Consider the following 23,614-nt stretch of genomic DNA (forward strand, 5'->3'; position numbering starts at 1 on the left):
ACTGACTTATTTCTTAAAGGCCCTTGAAAAGGAATTCTCTTGGTAACCCCCAGAGAGCTGCTACTGGAAACAGCTGTTTTCTCCTAAAAGTCATTTGCAGTATGACAGCAGCTTGGTAGTGAAGATACTTTTTTCTTATGAAAGTGATGGATAATTCACATCTTCATTAGAACCAGAGTGCCTGAGCCGAAACATTGTGGTGGGTATTGGATGGCCCAAGCAAGAGTTACCTTCGGTCTCAAACAGCAAATTAATTTGAAGTGTCACCATCACTATTAAGCATTTTCTGCTTAAGACAGTTTTGGTGCTTGCCTGCCCTAGTCCCTCTGACAATTGCAATTAGAACTTAGTGTTTAATACTGGACTCTTAATTAAAATTAAAAACATTAAGCAAGACAGACAACTTTTTATTAAAACAAAAATATTTATTCAAGCTGTAAATGCTATGCAGTATTTAGTTACTGGATGGGTTTAATATAAACATCTACTGCATAATCTTGGTTCCTTAGGAATCCTTGTATTGTATCTGAAACATTGCCCTGTTGCTGTACAGATCTCTTTCAAGAAAACTTGCAATTTTTTTTTTTTAAAGATGTCAACAATTTGAGAACAAGAAATACCAGTAAAGAAAATTCTGTAGTTTTGGAGAAAGGTGTGCTCATTCAGCCAAATGTAGGCTGAGCTCCTCCTGCACCCCTTTTGGAGAGTTTAGCTATGTGTAATAGCTATGACAATCTGTATGTTAAACAGAAAAATGAGATGCAAATCCTTCCATGTCTGGCTAAAATTTTAAGAGTTAGATAATACAATTTCTCAGCAGTACAAATGAAAGGTGAGGGAATTGACTTTTACATTAGAACACACTGTAATTCTTGTTTAGCTGTTGCTTCAGTTGAAGTATTCATACTGAGGGATGACCCCACACAAAAAATATGTTGCTTAAAAACAGCTTTTGCATTTGAATGACATTCAGCAGCAAATACTGTAAACAGAGAAGGCCTGTACAAATTAAAGTTCTTTTCTGAATGACTGGCTGGGAAAAAGCTCCACCAGATGAGAAATGCTTTTTGAGGTTTTACTGGCCTTATGGTTAGCTATTGTTATTTTTGTTCTTTTGTTCAAAGCCTTACAACATGGGCTTGACAGTGATGAAATGACAGTGTGAGCACAGTTAGAGCTGAATATTTAAGTCCTTTCAGATTCAACAAAACAATGAGAAGTGGCCAAGGTAGCTGCCCCATCTTAGAGTGGTGAGTGACAAACACCACCTTTTCACACACTGGCTGAGTGCTTCAGAGGGGTAAGTAGAGAAAGCAGCAGAACACAGACAACATGGTCTAACAGGAAATGTACAATCTTTCTTACATTTCATTTACACAAATTTACAGTTTTGCAATTTAAATGGCTCTATAATTATGCAAGTGCTTTTTCAAAAATAAACATATACCAACTCAATGATATTTACACTTTGCAACCTGCTTCAGAATCAGCACGACTTTGCTATAAAGTGAAACTTCAGTGCACTGAAAGTGCAACTTGCCCTTTAGAGTTAGCTTCTCTTCCCATGCAAAACCTCAGCACTGCTCCACTGAGCTTCAGATGGCCTCACTTCAACTTCTTTTTATTCATTCATCGTAATGCAAAGACAACAAGAACTTGTCCACATCCATTCCTGCTGGAAAAGAATTTGGGAGCTTCTTTTTCTGTAGGAGAGGAAAGTAACAACTGTGTTAAATACAACGAATCTAGGGAAACTGACAAGTCTGCAAGCATTCTTTTCTCCATCCACCCATCCACCCATCCACCCATCCCTGCACAAATCTCCCCCAGAACTCAAGACACTGCCATGTGCCCTTCCCATGTGCCCCCCTCTATGAAATAGAGCATTTTCCAGTCTCTGTTTCAGGAGCATGCTAGAAGTATGGGAATTATAAAGTTATACTGCTTTTTGGTTATTTACATGCAAAGACACCTTTTTGTGTCTCACACCTTGGCTATTTGCCTTTAAATCCTCAAATCCAATGGTACTAAACAAGGATTCAAGAGCAGCCTGAATTCTAGTAAGACCTACTTTGAGTTTGGCTTAATTCCTACATTCCACCTAAAAACTTGGAATTTAGAAACTCATTCATGTTTTAGGAGAAATAACGTAATTGTCATTGATACCTATTTAGAGAGTTAGTAGGAGTTACTTGTATGTATCTGAAGACTAAACCAATCTTCAAGCTTAGTTCAGAGTATGCTCAAGAGGCAAAGTTGGAAAAACTGAAAAAGTCTAAATAGGATGCCAGGGATTTGCAATAGCATCTCTGAACCCTTCCATTACAAACCATACACATGAAGGCACCTTATATATATTTAGAATTTTAACTGGAAGAAGTAGATGTTTGTACTTGCCTTGATTTTCTTTTTTTTGCATGGCGTTGGAGAGCTCTGAAGCTCTTTTCTATTTGCAGAACGGGAATTTCTCTCGCCCTCATTCAAGTCCTCGGGTTTCCTTTTCTTGACGGTGCTCCTGAGAGCCCTGAACTGCTGGGTGTTGTCCTTGAGGGGGGTGGCGGTGCTCGTCCTGGCGATGGCGGCGCGCGACAGGATCATGAGGGTGTGCGCGGCCATGCTGACGCTGTTCTCGCTGCCCGTCTCGCTGGCGGGGCTGCAGGCGGGCAGGTCGGGCGTGGCGGGCGGCACCATGATGCGCGGCGTGCCGCTCTCCTCCGCGAAGCGCCGGCACGTGGGCGTGCGCACGCTGTCCGTCGTGTCCTCCGCGTGCCTGTCCCCGACTCCGGACGGCGTGCGGGGCACCGGCAGCTCTCCGTTCTCGGCGGTCTTGGCGGCGGGGCTCTGCCACTGGATGTCCTGCAGCATCTCCACACACTGCTTGCCAAAGGGGCTGGACAGGCCCAGGCCTTGGCCGGAAGCTTTCGTAGCTTCTCGCTTGGGCTCCTTCGAGGACAACGCCACAGACACCGACGATTTGCAGCTGCCAGCCCCAGCTGACAGCGACCCCTGCTTTTTGTTCAGCTCTTGTACCGAAGCAACTGTCTTCTCATTCCATAAGGCAACGCTCTGTTGGCCGTTTGAGAGTTTGGCAGTGTCCTGGTTCTTCTGCTTTTCATCAGTGTCCCTTCGTAGCTCATTTTCTTTGTTTGCTGTCGTCTTGTGGAAGGGATCTAACGAAAGCCCTGCAGCTGCCGCCTTCCGCTCGGGCTGTGGCTCCTTTGCAGATGCGCCTCTGTTGCTGCCAACTTCTGGCCTACACAGAATTCGGGGCAATGTTTTGTCTTTGTCTCTCTTTGGTACCTGTGCCTTAGCAGAGGAGCACGCAGAGTCAACAGCAAATGAAGGGCTTTCGTTTCTTTCTTTCTGGGATGAGCTCTTAGGAGGCTGAATTTGGGTGCTTCCTCCTGGAGTGGGTAGGACATTATCAAAGCAAAGCACTCTCCTGTGACTCTCACTCTGTCTGGGATTTGAGCTTGTGCTCTCTGCTGGTGCAACAGGTAAGTTCTCTTCCACTTTCCTTCCTGCCTCTGCACTGGTAAGCTTGTCGCAATTTCCAGCCCTGAAAACGAGATGAAAACATTTCACTGATGTGTTTATTCTTACTAGGCAAGTTAACTTCAGCTGGCTGGAAGTCCCCACACATCCCTCTGAAAAGCTCTCTCCAGCCTAAATACAAGTATTTGATCAACAATAAAATACACTATAAAATACACTAAAATACAATAAAATACAATTTTATCTTTTATAAAGACCAAGAGTAAGGAATGACAACTGCAGAAAGCTCAGAGAAGGCTTTCTTGGCAAAAAGGTATCAAACAGAGTCTGCACACTGAACAATTAGGTAGGCTGGGGCTCTTCAGCCTGGGAAGAGAGATCACAGAGGGGAAATGCAACAGAGCTCTGAAGGAAGCTCACAAAAAGGACACTATCTGCTGCTTTTCTTCCAGTAGAAAAACTAAGGGCATGAAATAACACTGGCATTAGGTTCAAAACACAACAAGGACACTGAACACTGCATGTAACTAAACCTGGGAACTTTTTTACCTTGGGATATTGGTAGTTTACTTGACTTCAAAAAGAAACTGAGTGCATTCATGACAGGACAGCCCCTCCCAGAATACTACTTATGGCTCTGGGATCCTTGGAGCTGAAATTCCTAAGAGGCTGCCAGAATATATTGGACAATGTAATCACATGTGTGCCTTGTACTCTTCCCTATGCACTTGCTGTGCATGGGGACACTGAGCAGGACAAAAAGCTTCTGGTGGGCATCTGGACAACAACATCCAAAGTGCCTGGGGTGTGGTCTCCACCTGACAACCTGCCCCATCATGTGAAAAAGCCACCACTGCACTGTGGAAAGAAAAGTGCTTCTGCTCTGTCAGCTCATGCCACTGTTCTGTCTGTGCCCTCTGCCTGGCTTATGCTGCATCTCCCTGCACACCTCCCTCTATGATTTCTAAGAGGAAAAGTCAAGTTTTTGGGATGCTAACTTGGTACCTTTGAAATGGCAGAAAAGGTCTGAGTGGTAGCAGCTTGTTGTATTTCCATGAAATTTGAGATGAGACAGAGGATATAAAGTGGAAATAAGAAATTACACCTCTTTGCAGGGAGGATTTTGCTCTCTTTGCTATGCAAAACATACATCTAGAGATCAATTAAAGATAACAGAAAGCTGAATTACTGAAGTGGTATTATCCAAGATCTTGCTTCTGTGTTTTTTTTTTTTTTAAATCAGTACTTTTTGCATGCAGGTATATGGTATAACTTGATGTATGGTTGGGATTTTTTAATAAGTTGACTTTAATGGTCCTGTTTTATCTCCACTTTTCCAACATTTTAAGTGCGCTCTAAAGAGGTAGGTTTTTTTTAAGTATGTGATATTTTTCCAATAAAAGATCATTTCACCTCTTATATTTAAATTGAGCTTCTGATCTGCTCCTACACTGTTTTGCTCATTCCAAAATCCTTTTCTTTCAGAAGTCCATTAATGGTGAGGAGAGTTACTACTGCAGCCTTGCTTCCTTCTCTCATTTGCCCAACAGAAAACTAGTGCCTACCCCAAGAAATTAAGTTATTCTCATCAACATAAAGTTAGCATGCTGTTGTCCTCACCTTGCATTCAGTTCTCATTTTTAAATGATCAAGCAGAGTTCTAATCTATACAGCTGAAATACAGATGCAGAACCCAATCTTATACACTCTACTGGATCTCTACTGGACGTCAAAGAGAATGAGACTACACTACAAAACCATGAGTACCACTCATGTGAAAAGAAGAAACAAAGGTTTTAGTCATTTAAATCATCTCCCAGTAAATGTAACAGGCAATTCTCCTAGCTTAGACTCTGCTCAAATAATTTTTATTTGACAACTGAGACAGGAGACAATGAAGACAAAGCTGTACAAAATTAACACAGAAACACTGACGAGACAATTCTAGCACAGTCCCAGCACACATCTGTATGGATACTCCTAGCAGACAGGCAGCAAGAAAGGGGGTACTGCTTATGCCACTACTAAAAAAAGCTCCTCTCTTCACCAATACTGGATAGAAAAATTCACAACAAGAAAAAGAAAGCAAGTTTCAATACTTAGCACTACTGACCTCTGTGTTCGAGGATTTGCATGGCTCAAAGGCTCAGCTACACTTGGTACCAGTTTTCCTGGAACAAGAGATGAAGTGTTAATGAATGATAGGTAAATAATTTCACAGTTTTAGTGCAATGACATTTCACCTGACAGAGAACCAATAAAGAAAAGCCCAGCAACAAACTCCACAGTATACTGTAACTTCAAACTTCACTAATTAGTAGACCAGCAAAGGTCTCCAACTAAGAACAAAGAAGAAGCTTGCTGCCTACACTTGGATAACGCACAGCCCTGCCAAGACAAAAAAAACTACCCTGGACTTCAAAATGCACAGTGGGGATTTCCACATAGCAGGAAATTAACTCAGGGAACTCTCAGCTATCCATCAGCAAACCAGAATGCAAGCAACGATACAATCCTAGATTTTATCTTAATTTGAAATTTCATTCTATTTTCATTTTTATGTGCAAGCCTACTCTTTTTTAAAAAGGCACATAAGCTAAAGCACAAGTTTTCCTTATAACTCCATGTTTCTATTTTCAATTATTTTTCTATACCCCTTTTCAACACTGAGAAAGGAACATAACTCCAGTCTTGTTACAATTAACAATTTAAAGAAGCAAGGTCGCAATGAAAAGAATATACAGAAGCATATGCCTGAAAGGGCAAAAGGAGAACAGGTAGTAGAGTGTATTTTTTATATAAACATCCAACACTTCTAATAAATATTTTTCATTAATAAAATTTTAGAACTGCTGACTCTTCTAATATCTTCATTACTATGTGGCTTGGTTCCAATGGCAGCAGTAAACTACTTAAAACCAACAAGATGAAAAATAACCAGAAACATAAAGAAAAGTAAACTTCTAAAACTGCCTGAGAGCCTTGAAACATTACATTTTGGAAATAAGCTTGATACAAAAACTGGAATTATGTCATATGTTGGAAGTTCTCTGTAAACTGCCCAAACAAGAGTCACTAACTGGAGGTACAGACCTCTCTCATGACAGCCCAGCAGCTGCCAGGAACAGAAGCAGAGATATTTATAAAACTTTTTTTACTTAGAACTGACTTGTCCTTAGAACCCTCTGCTTTTCTTCTGCCCCTCTCAAGAACGCAAGGCAGGCACCTGTAGTATTCCTGTTTCTTGCTCCAGGAATCTTCTGTGATTTGGGAGGGATGGGAAGCTTTGGGACACTTCCATTGCACACTGGATTAGCCACAGGCATGTGAAGAACCTTGAAAGAATCAAAATATCCTATTACAATTTACCAAAGCACTTCTTATCACTGCAGCTTTAATCTTGAAAATCTTTATTTGTGATGTGCTACCTGGCAGGCAGGTGCTGAGAACGTATTTCCATTCTGTCCTACTACGGAGAGAGGTATCATTCCCACCATTCCTTGCAAAACTGGCTGCACTGGAGATGCAATTATAATGGCAGAACCTAAAAAATACCAAAGTGTTAAGATTGTACAGAAACTAAAAATACTTCAGTAAAAAGAAAAGCTTCTTAAAATCATTGTGGTCAAAACCCGTGGCAAGAACAGCTCTGGATTTTTACAAAAACTTCACTGTCCTTTGCTATAGATCACTACTCGAAAACAGGGTAAGCACCAGTTTTATTTTTAGTTTATAAGGCATTCTTTAGTTAAAGTCTGTTTTCCTTTGTAAGAGGTAGCTCAAAATAAAGTATGATAAACCTATCTTAACATTTAAACTTTAAATTAAAGTGATTCATAAAAGTAAAAGTAACATTAAATATCATATTTAGCTGCCAGATATATGGGAATTATAAAATATGGAAACTATCCTGGCACATTAACTGAAAAGTGGAAGAATATTTTCAAAAGTGAAAGGAAACTGTTCCTCTCTCTATGACAAAAGCATTGAAGGTAAGAGTTACATAAAGAAATCAAATGGCAGAAAAGGCTGTCACCCTAAGACCTTGCATGTACTGGTCGCTGTTCTCAATTAAATGACTACACACAGAAATTCAAAGGTAACTGCAAAAAAGTTCATAGTTTTTGAAAGAAATCTAAATGTGGTGATTACAGCTGGTTTATAGCTGTTTTTTCATTTCAAAAAGCACTCAAGATGTTTATTGTTGTAGTAATAAAAATGCTTGTATAGATATTAAATCATGGAAAGAAATAATGTTACACTTTCATGTTTACTTAAATATACTTCTAATGCAGACTAGGTTTTGAAATATGAAACAAAACCAAGAAAGTGACTTGGGAAGGACTAGATACATCTACCCAGTTATCTACACAAAATATGGATACCTATAACATAGAGCATTGCACTTATAACTGGAATCTTATTAAAATAAAAACCTGTTTTATTTAGCCAAAGTAATGGAATCCTTTCCAATGTAAACCAAAGTAGTATGTTTACTACATCTAATGCTGCTAAAATTTTATCAGTTCAGCTTCTGAAATATGAAGCTTTTATTTTATTCAAAGCAGCCTGATCAATGACTTCTCATAGAGGTAGTTTTATTTCATTTCTACTAGCAACTAATATACTAAAAAAAAAGTAACTCCTGGATATTTGCAAGTGCCAGACAGAGCAATTTAAAAATGGTTTTACTTTCAATGTTTACTTAGTGGAAAAACAAAAATACCAAACACCACATTTTCAGTACTTTTCTAATAATGAGATTACCCTGTGGGAAGTTTGGGGAGACAGTCTGGTTTGCTGGAAATGTATTGCTGGATCTGGGAGGAGTCCGCAACTGCTGTACAGCTGGAGCTTGGGAGGCCAGGGGCATAGAACTGCCAGGCAATACAACCACATTTGATGGTGTTACAGCTGCACCCAAGGCTGCTGGATCAGTCATACACGTGGCTATGTAAAGGTTGCTGGAATTCCCAAAAGCTGTGCTCGTGGCTGGCATCAACTGTATAAATCCCCCTTCGTTGGAAAGATGAGTTGAACTTGCAACTGAAAAGCCAGAGCAGTCTTCATTCTGAGTGTTAACCGAGGTCACCACAGGATCCTTAGGTCTAAGCACGAGAAGATTCTGCTCTGCCAGAGCTGAATCCACATTTTTTTCTGTGTCTTCCGAAGTCAGACATTTGGGCAGGCCTGGGGTTTTGGCTGGGGATTTGGCTGGAGATGACAATATTATAGTAGGCAAATTTTCTCCTGTGATGCTGGAAACAGCATTATTTAACTCTGTGTCTGATGCAATGAAGGGATCATCACTGATGATGATCTTGAGGGACATTATATTAGAAGGATCAACATCCATTGGTTGACTACTAGAAGATACACTGCTTATACTTTTGGCCTCAGTACCTGACTCCTCTGCTGAGGATGCAGTTTCAGGGAGAGGAGAGTGGCATATTTCAGAGGTAGTAAGATTGTTTTCAGTGGATACTACAGAAATGTCTGTACATGCATTATTACCAGATGAGAAATATAAATTATCAGTGTCTACTTTTGTAGAAGATGAAGGTTCTTGCATCTCCCCTTGTGTTCCCTCTGTGTTTGGCAGTTCTGAAGGGAGGTTAAAATCTTTCTTACAAGGCTTATCAAGTGTATGCTGATCACTTGAGTAAGTTTTGTTAGATGTATCAACAACTTCAAGCTGTAGCTCTGTTTTGTCAAGATCTGTGATGTCCACCACAGATCCCGCAGCACAGTCTGCCTGTGTGCTCTGGTCCTGATGGTTAGAGGGGTGGCTGGAGTTCTCTGAAACACCAGGCAAGGCATCTGGATCACTGGTTACAGTCTGTTCATTTCCTACATCTGCCAGTGGGCTAGAAATGGAGGAGTTGTTTCTTCTCAGCAGTGCACTGTGGCCAGGGCCCCCATCAGAAGGGCTTCCAGGAAGTCTTTTTTCAGACAGTGATGTATCTGGTGATAATGGACATTTACTTCCTGAATCAGTTTTGTTTTCACCAGCTATAGTATTCTCTGCCACTGAAATCAAAGGAATCTGTGAAGTACCAGAATGAACGTATTCTAAATTAGGACTACTTTGAGAAATATCACTTGGTGGGCCTTTTTCAATTTCCATAGCACTCTCACTTTCAGATACTAATGTAGATGACTCTTTTGTAATGTAAGTGTCTGCACACTGTTCGTTACATTTGCTGTCAGAACTTGGTCTCTTGTTAGGTTCAGTCAAATCAGACACCGAGTCAAAAGCAATTTCATGCTCTCTGATGTGTTCAGGGGTAATGGCTGTAAGTTCCTCAGTCTGCTTCCTTGGTCTACAGTTTCCATGCAGCTGTTCACTGGCTGGACTTTTCTTAGCCATATCATCATCATTAATGTTGGTCTTCAAGGCACATGATACTTCTCCTAACTGAAAGCCTTTACAGGATAGTGGTTCTCTAGAATTATCACCTGCAAAAGACAGAATAAACCAGTTCCATAATTTTTAGAGCAGATGATCCTTTTAGAGCATTTTAGAAATAACTACTAGTTCAGTGGAAAACTATTTCCTATGAAACTAAGTGGGAATAATGTTACTCATCCTTACATTCAAGTTGAGTGGAATATATATAAAAAACATACATATATAAAATAAACTAGATAATCTGGAAAATCAGTTTGCACATTAGTAGTAAGTACATACATGTAAATATCTCAGGTCACTACATCAGATTTCCAGAAGCACAAAAACCATCTCATGATAAAAACCTCTTGGCTCTACTGCTCATATACTTTCACTAAATACCTGCTACTTATGAACTATTGTTAAGAATGGTGGAGACAAAGTAACATCCCCTTTGTCCAGAGTAAGACTCTTTTTGTGTATTAATTAACAGATACATTACAGAATAGAGATAAAAGATTAATATGGTTAGGTGTAAAATATTCTCTTTATGTGTTCTCCAATAGACACTGCAAAGTATCCATTTATTGACATCCTGCTTGCACTAAGGAGCTTATCAAGTACAATTTTAAAGTACACTGATGGGATTACTGTCAAATGTAATAGATTGAAACTTTGTAACAGGCCAGGTGTATCTGTATGTTCACACAATGTAGAAGTCCACATGGATATTACCAGCGAAAAAATAAAATTCCGAAATGTACAAATTGTCTGAAAATATTTTCATAATGAAAAGTTAACAGAGAAATCTTAGAGGGGAAAAAAAAAAACAAAACAAAACCATACATCTGTTAGTTTCTTCTGTTCCTAAAGAACTTCCAAATGTTTCCAGGCTATCCTCAGCCACCAGGATTTCGTTCTCCACTCCATTCCGACCAGAAATACCACCAGGTAAGTTCTTGTTTACCTTGCTCTTTCCTATTTTCAAAATAAAGCATGAAAAATGGTTAAATATGTAATTTTCTACATGTATGTCATCACTACCTTTTAAATGAACCAGAGTGTAAAGATCTCCTTATGGTTCATGTGAGGATACCCCTGAAAATTTTACAACAGCAAACAAGTATAAACTATCATCCTGCAGAGCTGGAGTGTCTAAAAAACAGCAAGAAAATAATCACTGAGCCAGCACAAACCCAGAATATCAGCCACAGAAAAATGCTGCACTTACACACAACTTTATAGCTGTGTATAAATGTATCTAAGAATCTGATTCTGTATTAAGGCATACCAATGTCATTTCTCTGGCAAAGAGGCCAGCTGAATTCCTTTGCCTTGTCAAGCAATGCTTGGGAAAGCGCATCATTCAAGATGCTTTACAGTAACAGCACAAGTGAGTACAATGTAGCCTACCATAATCAAAGCAGTCAAACAGAGCCTGGAAATCTGGATCTGATTCTGTCTGCTCCAGAATGTCCTGGATAGCCTCTTCTGACATGTGAATTTCACCCTGAGAAAAGACACGAGATACAGAACTGTTAGTTACTTCCACAGCTTAAAAAGAAAAATAGACAAGAAGCATTTTCTTTGCAGGTTGTTTTTAGTTCTATTATTTCTGCTCAGCACAGAAACAAAAAGAATAATGCTGGGAACATTTCTGCCACAGATTTCAAAAATCTTAGTGATTGAAGTTGAAGAAATGAGGTTCTCCAAAACCCAAATATGTCTGTCAGACATCACCCCCACCATGTGTGTACTGGAGTATTCTCCAAATAATGGCCACCACTAACCAAAAAGAAGGACTAAATCTCAGGCTACACTGGAAGCTTATGCATGTGGTATGGATGCTGTGAGCCTGTACCAACAAACCACTGGTTAAAAAAAATCCCCAAATTAAACCTAATTTCTTAAGTTTGAATATATTATATATCTAAAAGACAACACTAAGTAAATGGAAGTTTTATTTCATATGCCAATTACATGTTCTATGTTACAGCCTCCAACTACTTCTTTGTGGAAGGCATTTTGGAAAGCACAGCTACATGGGACAGTGCTCCAAAGTTCCTGATTCTTGTTCTGTGGCCGCCCAGGAATAAAATGAGTATCCAGTACATACTCAAGTGATTAAATACAAAGTTCTCCTGCCTTTCTGGAGACCCTCTAAGCACTCTCCAACCTTTGATACATATCTCCACCTTTAAGGGTGGATATTCCACGTCATATCCTTGATTTTGTCTCAGCAGCTCCAACCAAACCAAGAAGCTGCTTTATTTCTGCTCAGAAGAGTGAATACAGCTTTGTAGCTCTGTATTTTGACAACTGACCTAAAATCACCAAGCAACAGAAGAATAGCATTTATAAACCAGACACCTCTACTTCATAAACAGGGAACTGCCTCTCACCTGTCTTTCTCATGAAGGCTATGAAATTTCCCTCATTAGAAGTCTTTTTTAATTCTATGATTGCCAGCTTGAGATATACAGAAAAATGAAGAGAGAACACTATAATTATGTTTAGTTTGTAGAAGCATAACACACATTTCCTTCAAAAGCAAGAAAATACAAAATTTGAAGAAAAAGTATCATTATTTAGGCTCAAAAAATAATTTCTCTTGCTATACTAAATGATTCATGGTTATCTTGGAGTAAATCACAAAATCAGACCAGATTAAATGTATTTGGAGACAGCAAGGTATTTTAAATTTTTTTTTTCTTTAAGGCTATTGATTAGATCCCCAGTCAGAAGCTGGTAGCCAATTACTGATATGAAAGATTGAGTGAGAGGCAGGCAGTTCTTAAACCCAGTCTGAGTGTAGGGTGACCAGCGAATTACTGACAGAATCAATCCCACTCTCTTGGCTTCAACCCTGCTGCATGCTTCTGCTGCCTTGGACAGGCATGGGAATGAATTCAGAATGCAAAACTGGCACAAAACAAGCTCCTGCAGGACACCAGTGTGCTGCCAGCTCAGCTCCCTGACCCTGCCCTGCACCACACAAGGTCAGAGTTCACACCTCTGCAAGGGGAGCTGCCCCTGCACAGAGGGGAGCATCAGGGAGGCTCAGCTGTGCTGCAAAAAGAAACAAGAAAAGAAAGGATAGGAAGAGGAAAGAATATCCTCAGATGTCAGAGGTTCAGCATAGGTCCATCATTCTCACATGCCTGGGCCTAAAAACAATGTGATCAGGGCAATCTACACCTACCTGAAGTCCAAGGATTTCATCAATTGAAGTCTCCTGTTCTGTGGGACCACTGTCTGTCTGTTTAGGGGCCTGAGCAACACTGCCATCACTGCAACACGTACATCATTAGTTCAAAAGTCAAAAACAATTTTAATAAGAATACATATTAAGTTTAGAGGTCCCTTTTATTACCTCCCCAGGATTTTGTTAATGTTTTCAGCGAGCTTCTCCTGAAGAGATTTGCTGCTCAGGATCTTTTCTCTGGCATTTTCAATAACCAGTTGCTGGAAAACAGTTTTGAAGTGGTCAGGTTTCTATTTTTAACATCACAAGAAAAGGAGCAAAAAACATCACAAGAAATTTTCTGACTAACCAGTAAAAAATAATTTTAAAATCAATTCAAAGAGAGAAGACTTTTATAACAGAGAGTCATCTGTGACTGCATTACATTGCTATGAAAATCAACCCAAAACATTCCTGTGCTTCTACTCCCCCGAAGGACAGCAAGGCTTAATGTGCCTTCTGGTTTCCATTCTCTGAAGAATTACTGTATTCTGACAGCCTACAGGTATCTTAGCAAAGCAAATAAACCAAGAAAAACAAAACTCTACATAGCCATGTCAACTTTATGAATTTAGTACACACAAGAGCTAGTTCAAATACAAACCAATACATTTATCTTTTAAATGTAATTTCTGTAAAAAACAGGAAGAACAACATGTTAAAGATTAGTTCTCTTGAGTTTGACTTTGTTTCTTAAGTGTAAATACCTTCTGTAGGCATATACTCACTGGGAAGTTACCATCAATTAATTCTTCTAGGGGCTCACTTTCTTTTTCTACTACTGCTTCTTCAGAGTCCTGAGAACTTCTAGCTGCTGAAAGAGGTCCAGATGTTGCAATGTTTTTCCTCTTCTGAGATTCACTGAAACATTCCAGGCAATTTATGACACAGTTTATGAGAAAATTGCAAACAGTAGACCTAATGGTGAGTAAATCAAGTGCTTCTCTTTCTCTTCAGCAAACAAAAGATCTTAATCACTAGAAAATTAAGTACATATTGAAAATGCAGTAAAAGCTGGTACCTGTTTTGTCATCTCTTATGCATCTATTGTGTCTGCCTTTAGAGAAGTTATAAATTTAGAGATTGTAGGTAAACAGCTCAATGGCAAACTGAATTCCATGCCCACTATTCAGCATTTACTGCCCCTCCACTACCTGTTACTCTAACTGGTGGTATCAGTTAATGGATCCTAATTAACTGCAACTCACAATCAGATTTGGGCATTACCACTGAAAACAAAGACTTCTCAAGGAACACTTATTTTCAAAGAAGAAAACAAATCTTAAGATCTGTAAGAATTTAGTTGATAAATAGGAAAAGTAATGTTTTTATAGGAGACAGTGTAGGCTCTTCTGAAAACATCTATCGGCAGGGGCACTAAAATTACATTTAAAAAAATCAAGACAGATTAGGAAAGACTTGGGGAAAAATAGACATCTGAATCAGAGAATAAAAAATGCAAAACTAGTATAAAAGAAGTTTTTCACACAACTTCTAGTGCAAATATTAATGTTTTTCTGACGAAATTTACCCAACTCAATAGTTTTATGAAGTTAAATGCACATTTTTATCAATATTAAGAATTTTAATAATTGAAAAGGACATTTGGAAGGAACACCAAGTCTCAGCTCCAAGATTATTTGCCTAAGTCTAGTAGGGGAGTAAAGACAGTGTGTACCCAAAGAAGCCTCCTATCAGCCTACTGGTAAGCTCTTTGACTTCCTTTCCTCTGTGAAACAACAAACAAACACTGGCCCACCTCAGCAGATCTTACATTTGAAACACTCCACCACTAAAGAAAACTTACACTAAAGGTTAGAACACTGTCTAATTTCTAAACAATTAAACAAAAAAACCACCCAAAACCAAGCAGACATCCCTGTTTACCTTTTTCGCCTTCCTGGAGAAAGCAAGTTTGAATGAAGCTTTCGTTCTTGTGATGTTGGAACCTGAATGTGTATGAGACCTCCTGCTTTATAGAGGGAAAAAACAAACAAAAATAGAAGTCATGATGCCAACACCTTCTCCAGTGACACTGCTAAAGCACTACATGATCTACATGTTGCTTACTATGTTCTAATCAATTCCTGGAAAGTCATACAAAAGAATTTGGTATTATCATGGAAATGAGGACCAGTCCTTTTAAACATATCCTGAACTAGACATCCACTTAATGTGGATCATCCCTATCTGATGAAACAAGTTATTTGGGTGAGGATGAGAGCACAGAACAGAATAACCACAAATTAATGCACTTCTGATTTCTGAACTCACATTGGCAAGCAAGTATGCAAGAGCCATCTCTCTTTTGGGCACTTATTTTCTTTTAATCACCTGAACCAGTCTGGAGAGCTGGAGAACAAAGCATGAATTTTCTGGAACTTTTTGGTGGAAGATGATTAGCCCTAATTTTAGAAAACTTCCATTGATAGCCATAGATTTTTCACAGAAAAATAAGGTTTAAAACTTTTTGCAACTTACTGTTGATCTTGTTTTCTTGAGCTTGTGATTGGTTCACAAACAGTGTACTCAGTCTTGCCTGTGGCATACTTTGATTTATTGCTGGCCTGTGAATTGCTTGAGGAGGTACAACAGAAGAAGAGGAATTCTGCTGCCCTGACTGATGGGCTACTGACAACAGTCCTGAGTTTGCAGGAGCTGACTGCTGAAGCATTCTCTGTCTTTTCATTTCTACAATTCCACTTCTTGTACGTACTGGAAATAAAGACAAGATGAAAACACAAGATAAAGGAATTTTTAAAAATAGCTGATATTCACACAAAATCTGTTTAAAAAAATCCAAACAATGGAACACCACCCAATCCAGTGAATCTCAAATCTGGGAACAATCACTATCTGTATCTCACACACTCTTTTCTTATACAGTACAAATGCTAGAGAGAACAACTTATTTTTAAGTAAACCAATTTTTCTTTGTTGACAGCACATTTTCAGCTTTTGTAATGAAAGAAACAACTTTAGATACAAAAGTGTGTTTTTATATTTTAGTTGGATATATGTTTGTATATATAACAAATGCTACAAGACTGTAATATGTTTTTATGTTCCCCTCCTACAGAAATCCAACCACATTATAATTAGACCAGATACAGTTTTAGTTCATCTATGAACCACAAATGAAGTCAGCAGTTTCAGGAGTGAAACAGCAGTTTTTAAACCTTTTAACCATGGAAACTTCCAAAAAAGTTTTTGTTTTTTTAGCAGAGAAAATGCTATAATAGAGAATTTATGCCCCTTGCAAAAAGCTCAGCTTTTCTTATTTTCCTTTCCTGATCATTAAAGTATTTCACAGACCCAAATGAAGACAACAGACAGGCATTACTGACAGCTGCAGAAGGCCCCTATTTTTTGCCAAAACAGGTAATTTTAACATAAAACCTACTGATCCCATGGAATTGACTCAGTTACTTACTCCTCTGGTTAGAAGAAAATCTGAAATCTGAATTCTGCATGCTCCTAAAAAATAAAGCAAGTGACAGAAATGAATGGAGCATAATGGAAGCACTCAGCTACATACACGGTGTGACACTACCTATCTCGTGATTAATGTCACTCTGATCCTAACCACAAATTCCTTCCGAAAAATCCATTGATTGCTCTTTTTATTCTTTCCAACAATCATCACAGATCCTTCAAGTACAGCTTACTGTTTCATTTTTGATCAAGTAACCACAAAGATATCAGATTCTAAATGAGTCATAGTATATTGTTTTACTACAAGAAGATCACATGCTTACACTAATGCCCTCCTTATTTGCTAGCCCCTCCTTAAAATCTTGAAATGTCTGCTCAACTATCAGCTCTAACATACCCATCTTTCTCACTGTCTCTAAAAGGAAACAGAGAGTTAAACCACTCTCATACAATGATAAGGGGAGTTGGTCAACACAGGGACTCAATCTCAGAATGAAATATTACTTTCTTGATTTCAACACTACATTACCTGATCTGAGAAAGTGTATAGTCTAATTTTTTCCACAGAGATGACATCATTGCTGGAACCTCATTTGTTGTTTCTGAAATGAACCACAAAAACAAACTGATGCCCAAAACCAATATATGCTGAGAGAAAAGTAAAATCACAAAATAATTATTATGGAGTGTTTCAGACATCATCTAACTTTAGATGCCTAGCTGCCTTCTTAATATTCTATTAGTTAGAGAGTCTTAACTCCTAATTTAAAGAATTCAGATTGATATGGATACAGTTCTGGTTTAGAAGCCTTGATGAAACTGAATTAATGACTATAATTCTTGGTGGAATTTGCACATGGTGTTGACTCCTCAGCAAACACAGGCTAACCTAACCCATGATAACCCCTCTAACTCACTTCTGGAAATGGCATTCATATTCCCAAGTCACTTTTGTGCCTTTGAATATCATAACCTGGCAGACAGGCCTTTAAAAGTAATAGTTTATTTTATGATATGACCCAAACAGGTAAAAACATTTGGTCTTTCTGAAGCACAGAACATTAGAAGTGTGATGGAAAAGATAAGTAAACAGTTCAATTTACTAAATTTTTCAAGATGCCAAGTACAAAGCATTTTGAAGGAAGTACATCTGTGTTTTAGTTACCATTTCTGTCAAAGATAGTGTGAAAGGAAAAAAATGTTCAGAAATGTTCCATGTATAATTTTTAATACCAAGCACCATTAAAATATGATAATACAACAGATATCAAAAACCTCTAAGATTTGGAAACATTCATAGGCTTGATAACTAATTTAAAAACCAGCAAATGCTTTAGCTCTGCCTACAGTATTCATACAAAATATTAAGTAGTTCTGAAACTATTTTAGTTAATCTTAAAAACAAGATAAGATATATGTCACACCATAGGACTCCTCCTGATTATTTCATGGAATCACAGAATACCTTAGGTTAGAAGGGATCCACAAGGATGATTGAGCCCAACTTCCTCCTCCCCACTGGGCTACCTAACTCCAAACCATGTGACTGAAAGCATTGTCCAGATTCTCCTTGAACTCTGACAGGGCTCAGTGCCATGAGCACCTCCTTGGGTAGCCTGTTCCAGTGACTGACCACTCTCTCAGTGAAGAACCCTTTCCTAAGATCCAATCTGAACTTCTCCTGACACAGCATTTCATTTTTCTCTCATTCTGTTGCTGGTCACCTGAGAGATAAGCACCTCCCCATCCTATTGATAGTATAAACAATAAACAATATAATTTCACAAGCGTAAACCCATACATTTTGCACATTTTATTATATCTCTATGCTTTTGAGATATAAAAATGCTCACAATTGAAGTGAAAATATATGCTAGCACATGCAAACTAAGATAATCAATTACTTTTCCTCACTAGATCTAGTGGCTGTTGGCTGTGTAATTTGGTAACCTTCAAATTGTAGCCTAAATGGGGGATTACTCTTAGACCATACACCTCTTCCTCAAGGAGGTCAAAAGAGATAAATAAAAATAAAACAACATCTCATTCTGAAGGCTTACCTTTTGTTTTCATGGCTACATATTCATTAAGAATAGTTGTCAAGTTTTTTCCACACAGCGACTGGAAAAAGAAAACAACTGATCTTAGAATTTTCACTAAAAACTTCTGCTTCATCTACTGTAGCACATCATATTTAACGAGTTCTTTAGCACTCTACACCATGCTGACCCTCAGCACCAGGGACTGCACTTGGGAGAGAGCCATCAATGGATTAAAATCCTCTTATGTACCCAAAATGTCAAGTACTCTATCTCAAGGCACAACACTGGTAATTAGAGCTGTCTGACCTTCACTCACCTTTTTTATTATGGAATAAACCCATGAAAAGTAGATGATGAACAGCATGATGCTCATTAGTCTCTTACTGATGAGCAGTAACTAATGAGTACATATCATTGTAGAAAAAAACATGCACTAAGATGCAAATGTGAAGGAACCTCTGTCTGAAGCAAAATTTTTAACAGTCACACAGAATTAACCTTCTTATCATGTTTACTTGTCCTGTAATTTTAGCTTACACAAAGATAATTAAATTTTTAAAGTTACCACTATGCTGTCTGTACCTTCCTCTCTTGTTTACTAGTGGGAACTCTACAAGACATGACAAATAGAGCCCTTTATTGCAAGTATTTGAGCTGCAGTAAGAATTCTGTCTTACATACTATGACATCACTTTGATGTGAATAATAGAAAAAACATTTCTACTGTGAAAAGGATGATTATAAAAAAGCTTTATTAATCTGGATAACCTATCTACATTTAAGTTTTCTAATTTTTGATGGCCACAGCTTGGTTCTCAGCTCCCTAACACCAAAGTACAGATGACTGAACACTTGTAAATGAAATAAATTCAACAGTCTGTTTTGAAAAGGTGCATCAAGAAAGTGACCTTGGATCTCAGAAAAAACTTCCACAAATTTTGAATACTGTGGACAAAGTCCCAGACCATGAAATTAACTAACATACTAGAAGAATGAAACAGAAAACATGAACAGGACACACACATAAACACTAAAAGTTTGATACACAGCAATACCTAAACCCTGTAATTTGCACAGTGCAGTAAAAATTCCATTTTGTATATTTGTTTAAAATGCAAACTATCTAATTATGCTCTAGCCCTACACATGTATCTACAGATGTAGCTGCACACTATTCATGCACACCCAAAATTCTGCCTTTCACTCAGAACAATGGATATGATACTGAACAGAGAGGCTGAACACAGTTTTTGTCAATAAAGTTTGGCAGACTCAGGCAAATCTGAGGTGTCTTACCTAAATATTTACAATGTACCTGAAATGGAACATTATTGGCTGCCATGTCTAGAACAGGAAAGTGATCTTCAGTAAATTACAAAAGCAGCCTTAAAATCAATAAAACCCTTGTAAGAACACCCTTCCATAAATCAACCTCAAAGCTGTAAATGCAGACTAAGCATAATATGCTGAAACCAATCTGCAAATTCAGTTTGCATATTTCACACTTAAATGTTTAAATGTTTCTTAGTAAGCTTAAATACTGGAAACCAAATAACTGTTAATATCATAGGATGAAAAACACTAAACAAATCAAATATCAAACAGTTTAAGCAACATTTGAGAATTAATTGTTACAGTGAGAAATCCCCAATATTGTTTTCCATGGATGCAAGACAATGTAACTTTCTGCTTTGCAAATACAAACTCACCAGCAAGCAGGCTGGAATAAAACCATCTTCTGTACAGTGCTCTGCATATTCTTTCAAATCTGAGCTTTCCAGAATAAACTGATGGCAGGTAGCTTGAAGATTTTCCTGTTGCAAGTAGCCTGCAACAAATCAGATAGAAAACTTTGCCATTTCATTCATTACTTCTGCTCAATAGGCATCAAAGCTGGATACAGTGTTAGAACAATCAGATAAAAATTTATATGTAAGAAAAGAAAAGTTATGTTATTTTGAAAATACATAAGTTCCTATCAGATATTTAACAGTTAAAACCCAGAAGAGCAAAAAATAAAGATTGGAATTACACTGTATTTACAAAGTATTCAAGACTGAAAGTGAGGCAATATGAACAAATTTTGGTCTATCTTTAGTACACACAAGAAAATAAAAGTTCTTGGCTCAGAAGGCTGACAAACAAACCCTCATATGGGCTGAACCACCCTACTTGATACTCCACCAGAAATCTACAACATTTTGTTAATAGAATGCATTGCTATGAGAGTAATTCTCCAAACGTTGTACTGTTTGAAAAGAGGTAAAACCTGTACAGCTGCTGCAACAATGGATAAGATTTATTAAAAATACTGGCATTTTACAAAAACTAGTAACAGAAAAAGGTTTTTTCCCTCCTCACTTACAGTAATTTTCATTTAGGATAGATGTACTAGATGCAAATTGTGCTCTCTACACCCTAAGACTCAGTAATTATCAGCACAGGAAATGTACTGACAAAGTTTTTTCCAAAATTCCGTTCCTCATCAAATATATTCTGCTTTAATCAATATACCCTGCTTTAATCTTCAAACACCTTAAACACTAAAAGATAGAAATGGACCAATCCTAATGAAGGATTTTAGAACAAAGACCCACAAAGAAAAGGTTTCTTCTTTCTTGCTCTTAGCAGAGCTTAGCATGGAATGTTTTAAGGGTAAGATAAACCATGTGCCCAGTTAAACAATGCAGGACATATACATTATCTATTTCAATGGACCCCCAAAATGGTCTACCTCAGTTCATGAAGAAAAATGCACCCTTTAAGTTTAAAAGAAAACAAGTATCTTTCAGCAGATCTGAATACAGCTGAAGAAAACAAATAGTCTTTCCAACATGCAAGCCTTGTTCAAGTCTTCAACAAGTAGGCAAACTTGAAAGTTAAACACAGCCTGGGAATAACCACTGTGAATTTAATCACAATGTATGAGCAGGCCTATCTGACAGAAAACATTAGTGGGATGGATAAGGAATATCTTATTTAATCTTTCAATTACATTTTTCTAGAAAAATCTCGAGCCACAAGAGGCTGGATGTGTATTTCTCATAAACACAATGATATCTCCCTGCTGTCCAGGGTAGATGGGGTATGAGGCTCGGTGGAGCTCTGATCTGCGCTGGTATGGCTGCTCTTACAATCAAACTCACCTGAACACCAACACAACAAGCTGCAATTTTTCTTTCTTGAACCTGCTACTACAGTATCACAAGGGATGGCTGAATGCTTGGGCACGTTTTACACACACCAATTTCCTGGTAATAAAGCATTCCAAAGGCTGATCATGCCTCTGCAGCTGGCCCAAAGTGCCTGCGCACACACTGTATAATGACACAGGAGTATGTGATCCCTAAGGTTGCCAAATCAAATTAAAGGCACAAAAAGTAATGTATCTTTTGAACATATGGAAATTCTTCAATATTTTGTTCTACCTTAAGAAATGTCTAACCCATAGGACACATTCACTCTATCAAATAGGAAAAGATAAATGTCCTTATGCATGTTCCTGTTCGTGAGCTCAGCTTAACATTTAAGCTTTGTTTCTTGAACAAATATTCATCAACCTTCACATCACCAGAAAGATTTTGGGGGGAGCTTGAGGGAGAAAGATGGAAAAGCTGCACTGGGAAGTCTGTTTACGCACTGAAATTCGGAGATGCCTCACAGAAGAGGAATCCCTATTAGAGAACAGAAATGGTTACAAGGAATATCCTGCTCTACACCCTTAGGTTGCTCAGAGGTTTCCCAGACATGACGCATGCTCCACACCACAACAGACACAAGATAGGATGGATCACTCTCAGTGTACATGATGCCAAGATTGTGTACTACATCTTCAAGTCTCTGGTAAGCACATAAGAAAAATATTCTACCTGGAAACTTGTGATTTCACCAATCTTGCTTGGAAGACTGCAATGGGAGATCTCACTTGTATGAATTCAAATGTTCTTTTACAGTCCATAGAGCTTCTAAAAATCCTGTTACTTCACAGTAATAAAAAAACTGCATCTCTTATTAGCCTATTTTCTCAAGACAATAGCAAGTAGCGTTTCAGGTAGTATTTAAAAAGAAATTGTGCTGGGGGAACACTGAAGAAGAGATTAATGGCTTTGGATTTTAAAAAACTGTGAACAACTGAAAACTGAATCTCACAGGGCAAGCTGCCAGGAAATCTTGGCAACCTGTGCCAATAGGTTCTTACTATGTGTGGGACTGAAATATGTGGGTCACATTTTGCTTACCATCGATTTGCTCTCACCTTCGACAGGATCCAAATAATCCAAAGCATTAAGTAATTTAAAAAAATCACTGTTTGCTGCCAGTGTCCTGAACACACTTATGCTGTGCTTTCCACAGCCTCTGATCACGCCTGAACTTTTAGCGCACCCTCTAAGGTGAGCAAAACACAGCCGGAAAGAAAAACCATCTGACCCTTAACGCAGCCTTCCCTGGGATTTCAGGTCACCCTCGGACTCCTCCTGAAATCAGGAACTGTTCAAGCCCCGCTCAGCAGCTCCCATCCGCAGACGGGCACCGGGGACCACCACGTTTCCTCGGAGCCGTGCAGAAGCCGAGCCCAAGGCACGGCCGGGGAGCGGCCTGGTCCCTCAGCACCCGAATCCCTCAGGAGCCAGCTGCGCTCGCTCCCCGGCAGAGGCCGGGCCGGAGAGCGGCGGGGCCAGCCCAGGGACCGCCCGGTACGAACCCCGGCAGTGACAATCCCAGCCTGGGGGGACCAAGAGGCGCTGCCGAGGACCAAGGGCGAAGCCGGCTGCGTCCCGCCGCGCCTTGGGCGGCTGACAATGCCCGGCAGAGCCCTCCCGGCGCGGCCGGTGGTCCGCGCCCCACCCATGCATCCCTCCGTCCCTGCCGGCTCACTCACCCAGCACCAGCCGGGCCACGTCGGACGGCAGCAGCATGGCCCGAGGCGGAGCGGGGCACGGGCGGGCGCAGCTCCCCGAGCGCAGCCGGCCGCCCCGCCACCCAGGCGAAGGCGCGGAAACTCCGCCA

At 39.1% G+C, this 23,614-nt stretch overlaps 1 protein-coding gene across 2 annotated transcripts; it reads right to left on the bottom strand.

Moving 5' to 3' along the window:
* Positions 1-404: 404 nt before the first annotated feature.
* Positions 405-23,575, bottom strand: LOC134414414 (protein NPAT). 2 transcript variants are annotated; one of them, XM_063148965.1, is made up of 18 exons: positions 23,487-23,575; positions 20,317-20,435; positions 18,626-18,686; positions 17,095-17,167; positions 16,564-16,607; positions 15,612-15,845; positions 15,018-15,099; positions 13,859-13,991; positions 13,260-13,351; positions 13,089-13,176; positions 11,300-11,396; positions 10,733-10,864; positions 8,263-9,954; positions 6,924-7,039; positions 6,722-6,830; positions 5,609-5,666; positions 2,398-3,559; positions 405-1,703 (listed from the first exon to the last, which is right to left on the bottom strand). In XM_063148965.1, the coding sequence occupies exons 1-18, from the start codon at positions 23,521-23,523 to the stop codon at positions 1,626-1,628; spliced, it is 4,407 nt and encodes a 1,468-aa protein (XP_063005035.1). In that variant the 5' UTR covers positions 23,524-23,575; the 3' UTR covers positions 405-1,625. The 2 variants fall into 2 exon arrangements, with proteins under 2 accessions (XP_063005035.1, XP_063005034.1); XM_063148964.1 differs by having other exon boundaries at positions 15,018-15,102.
* Between the last annotated feature and the right edge of the window lie 39 nt (positions 23,576-23,614).

This window comes from Melospiza melodia, chromosome 2, assembly GCF_035770615.1.
Source record: "Melospiza melodia melodia isolate bMelMel2 chromosome 2, bMelMel2.pri, whole genome shotgun sequence".
In the NCBI taxonomy this organism is placed as follows: Eukaryota; Metazoa; Chordata; class Aves; order Passeriformes; family Passerellidae; genus Melospiza; species Melospiza melodia.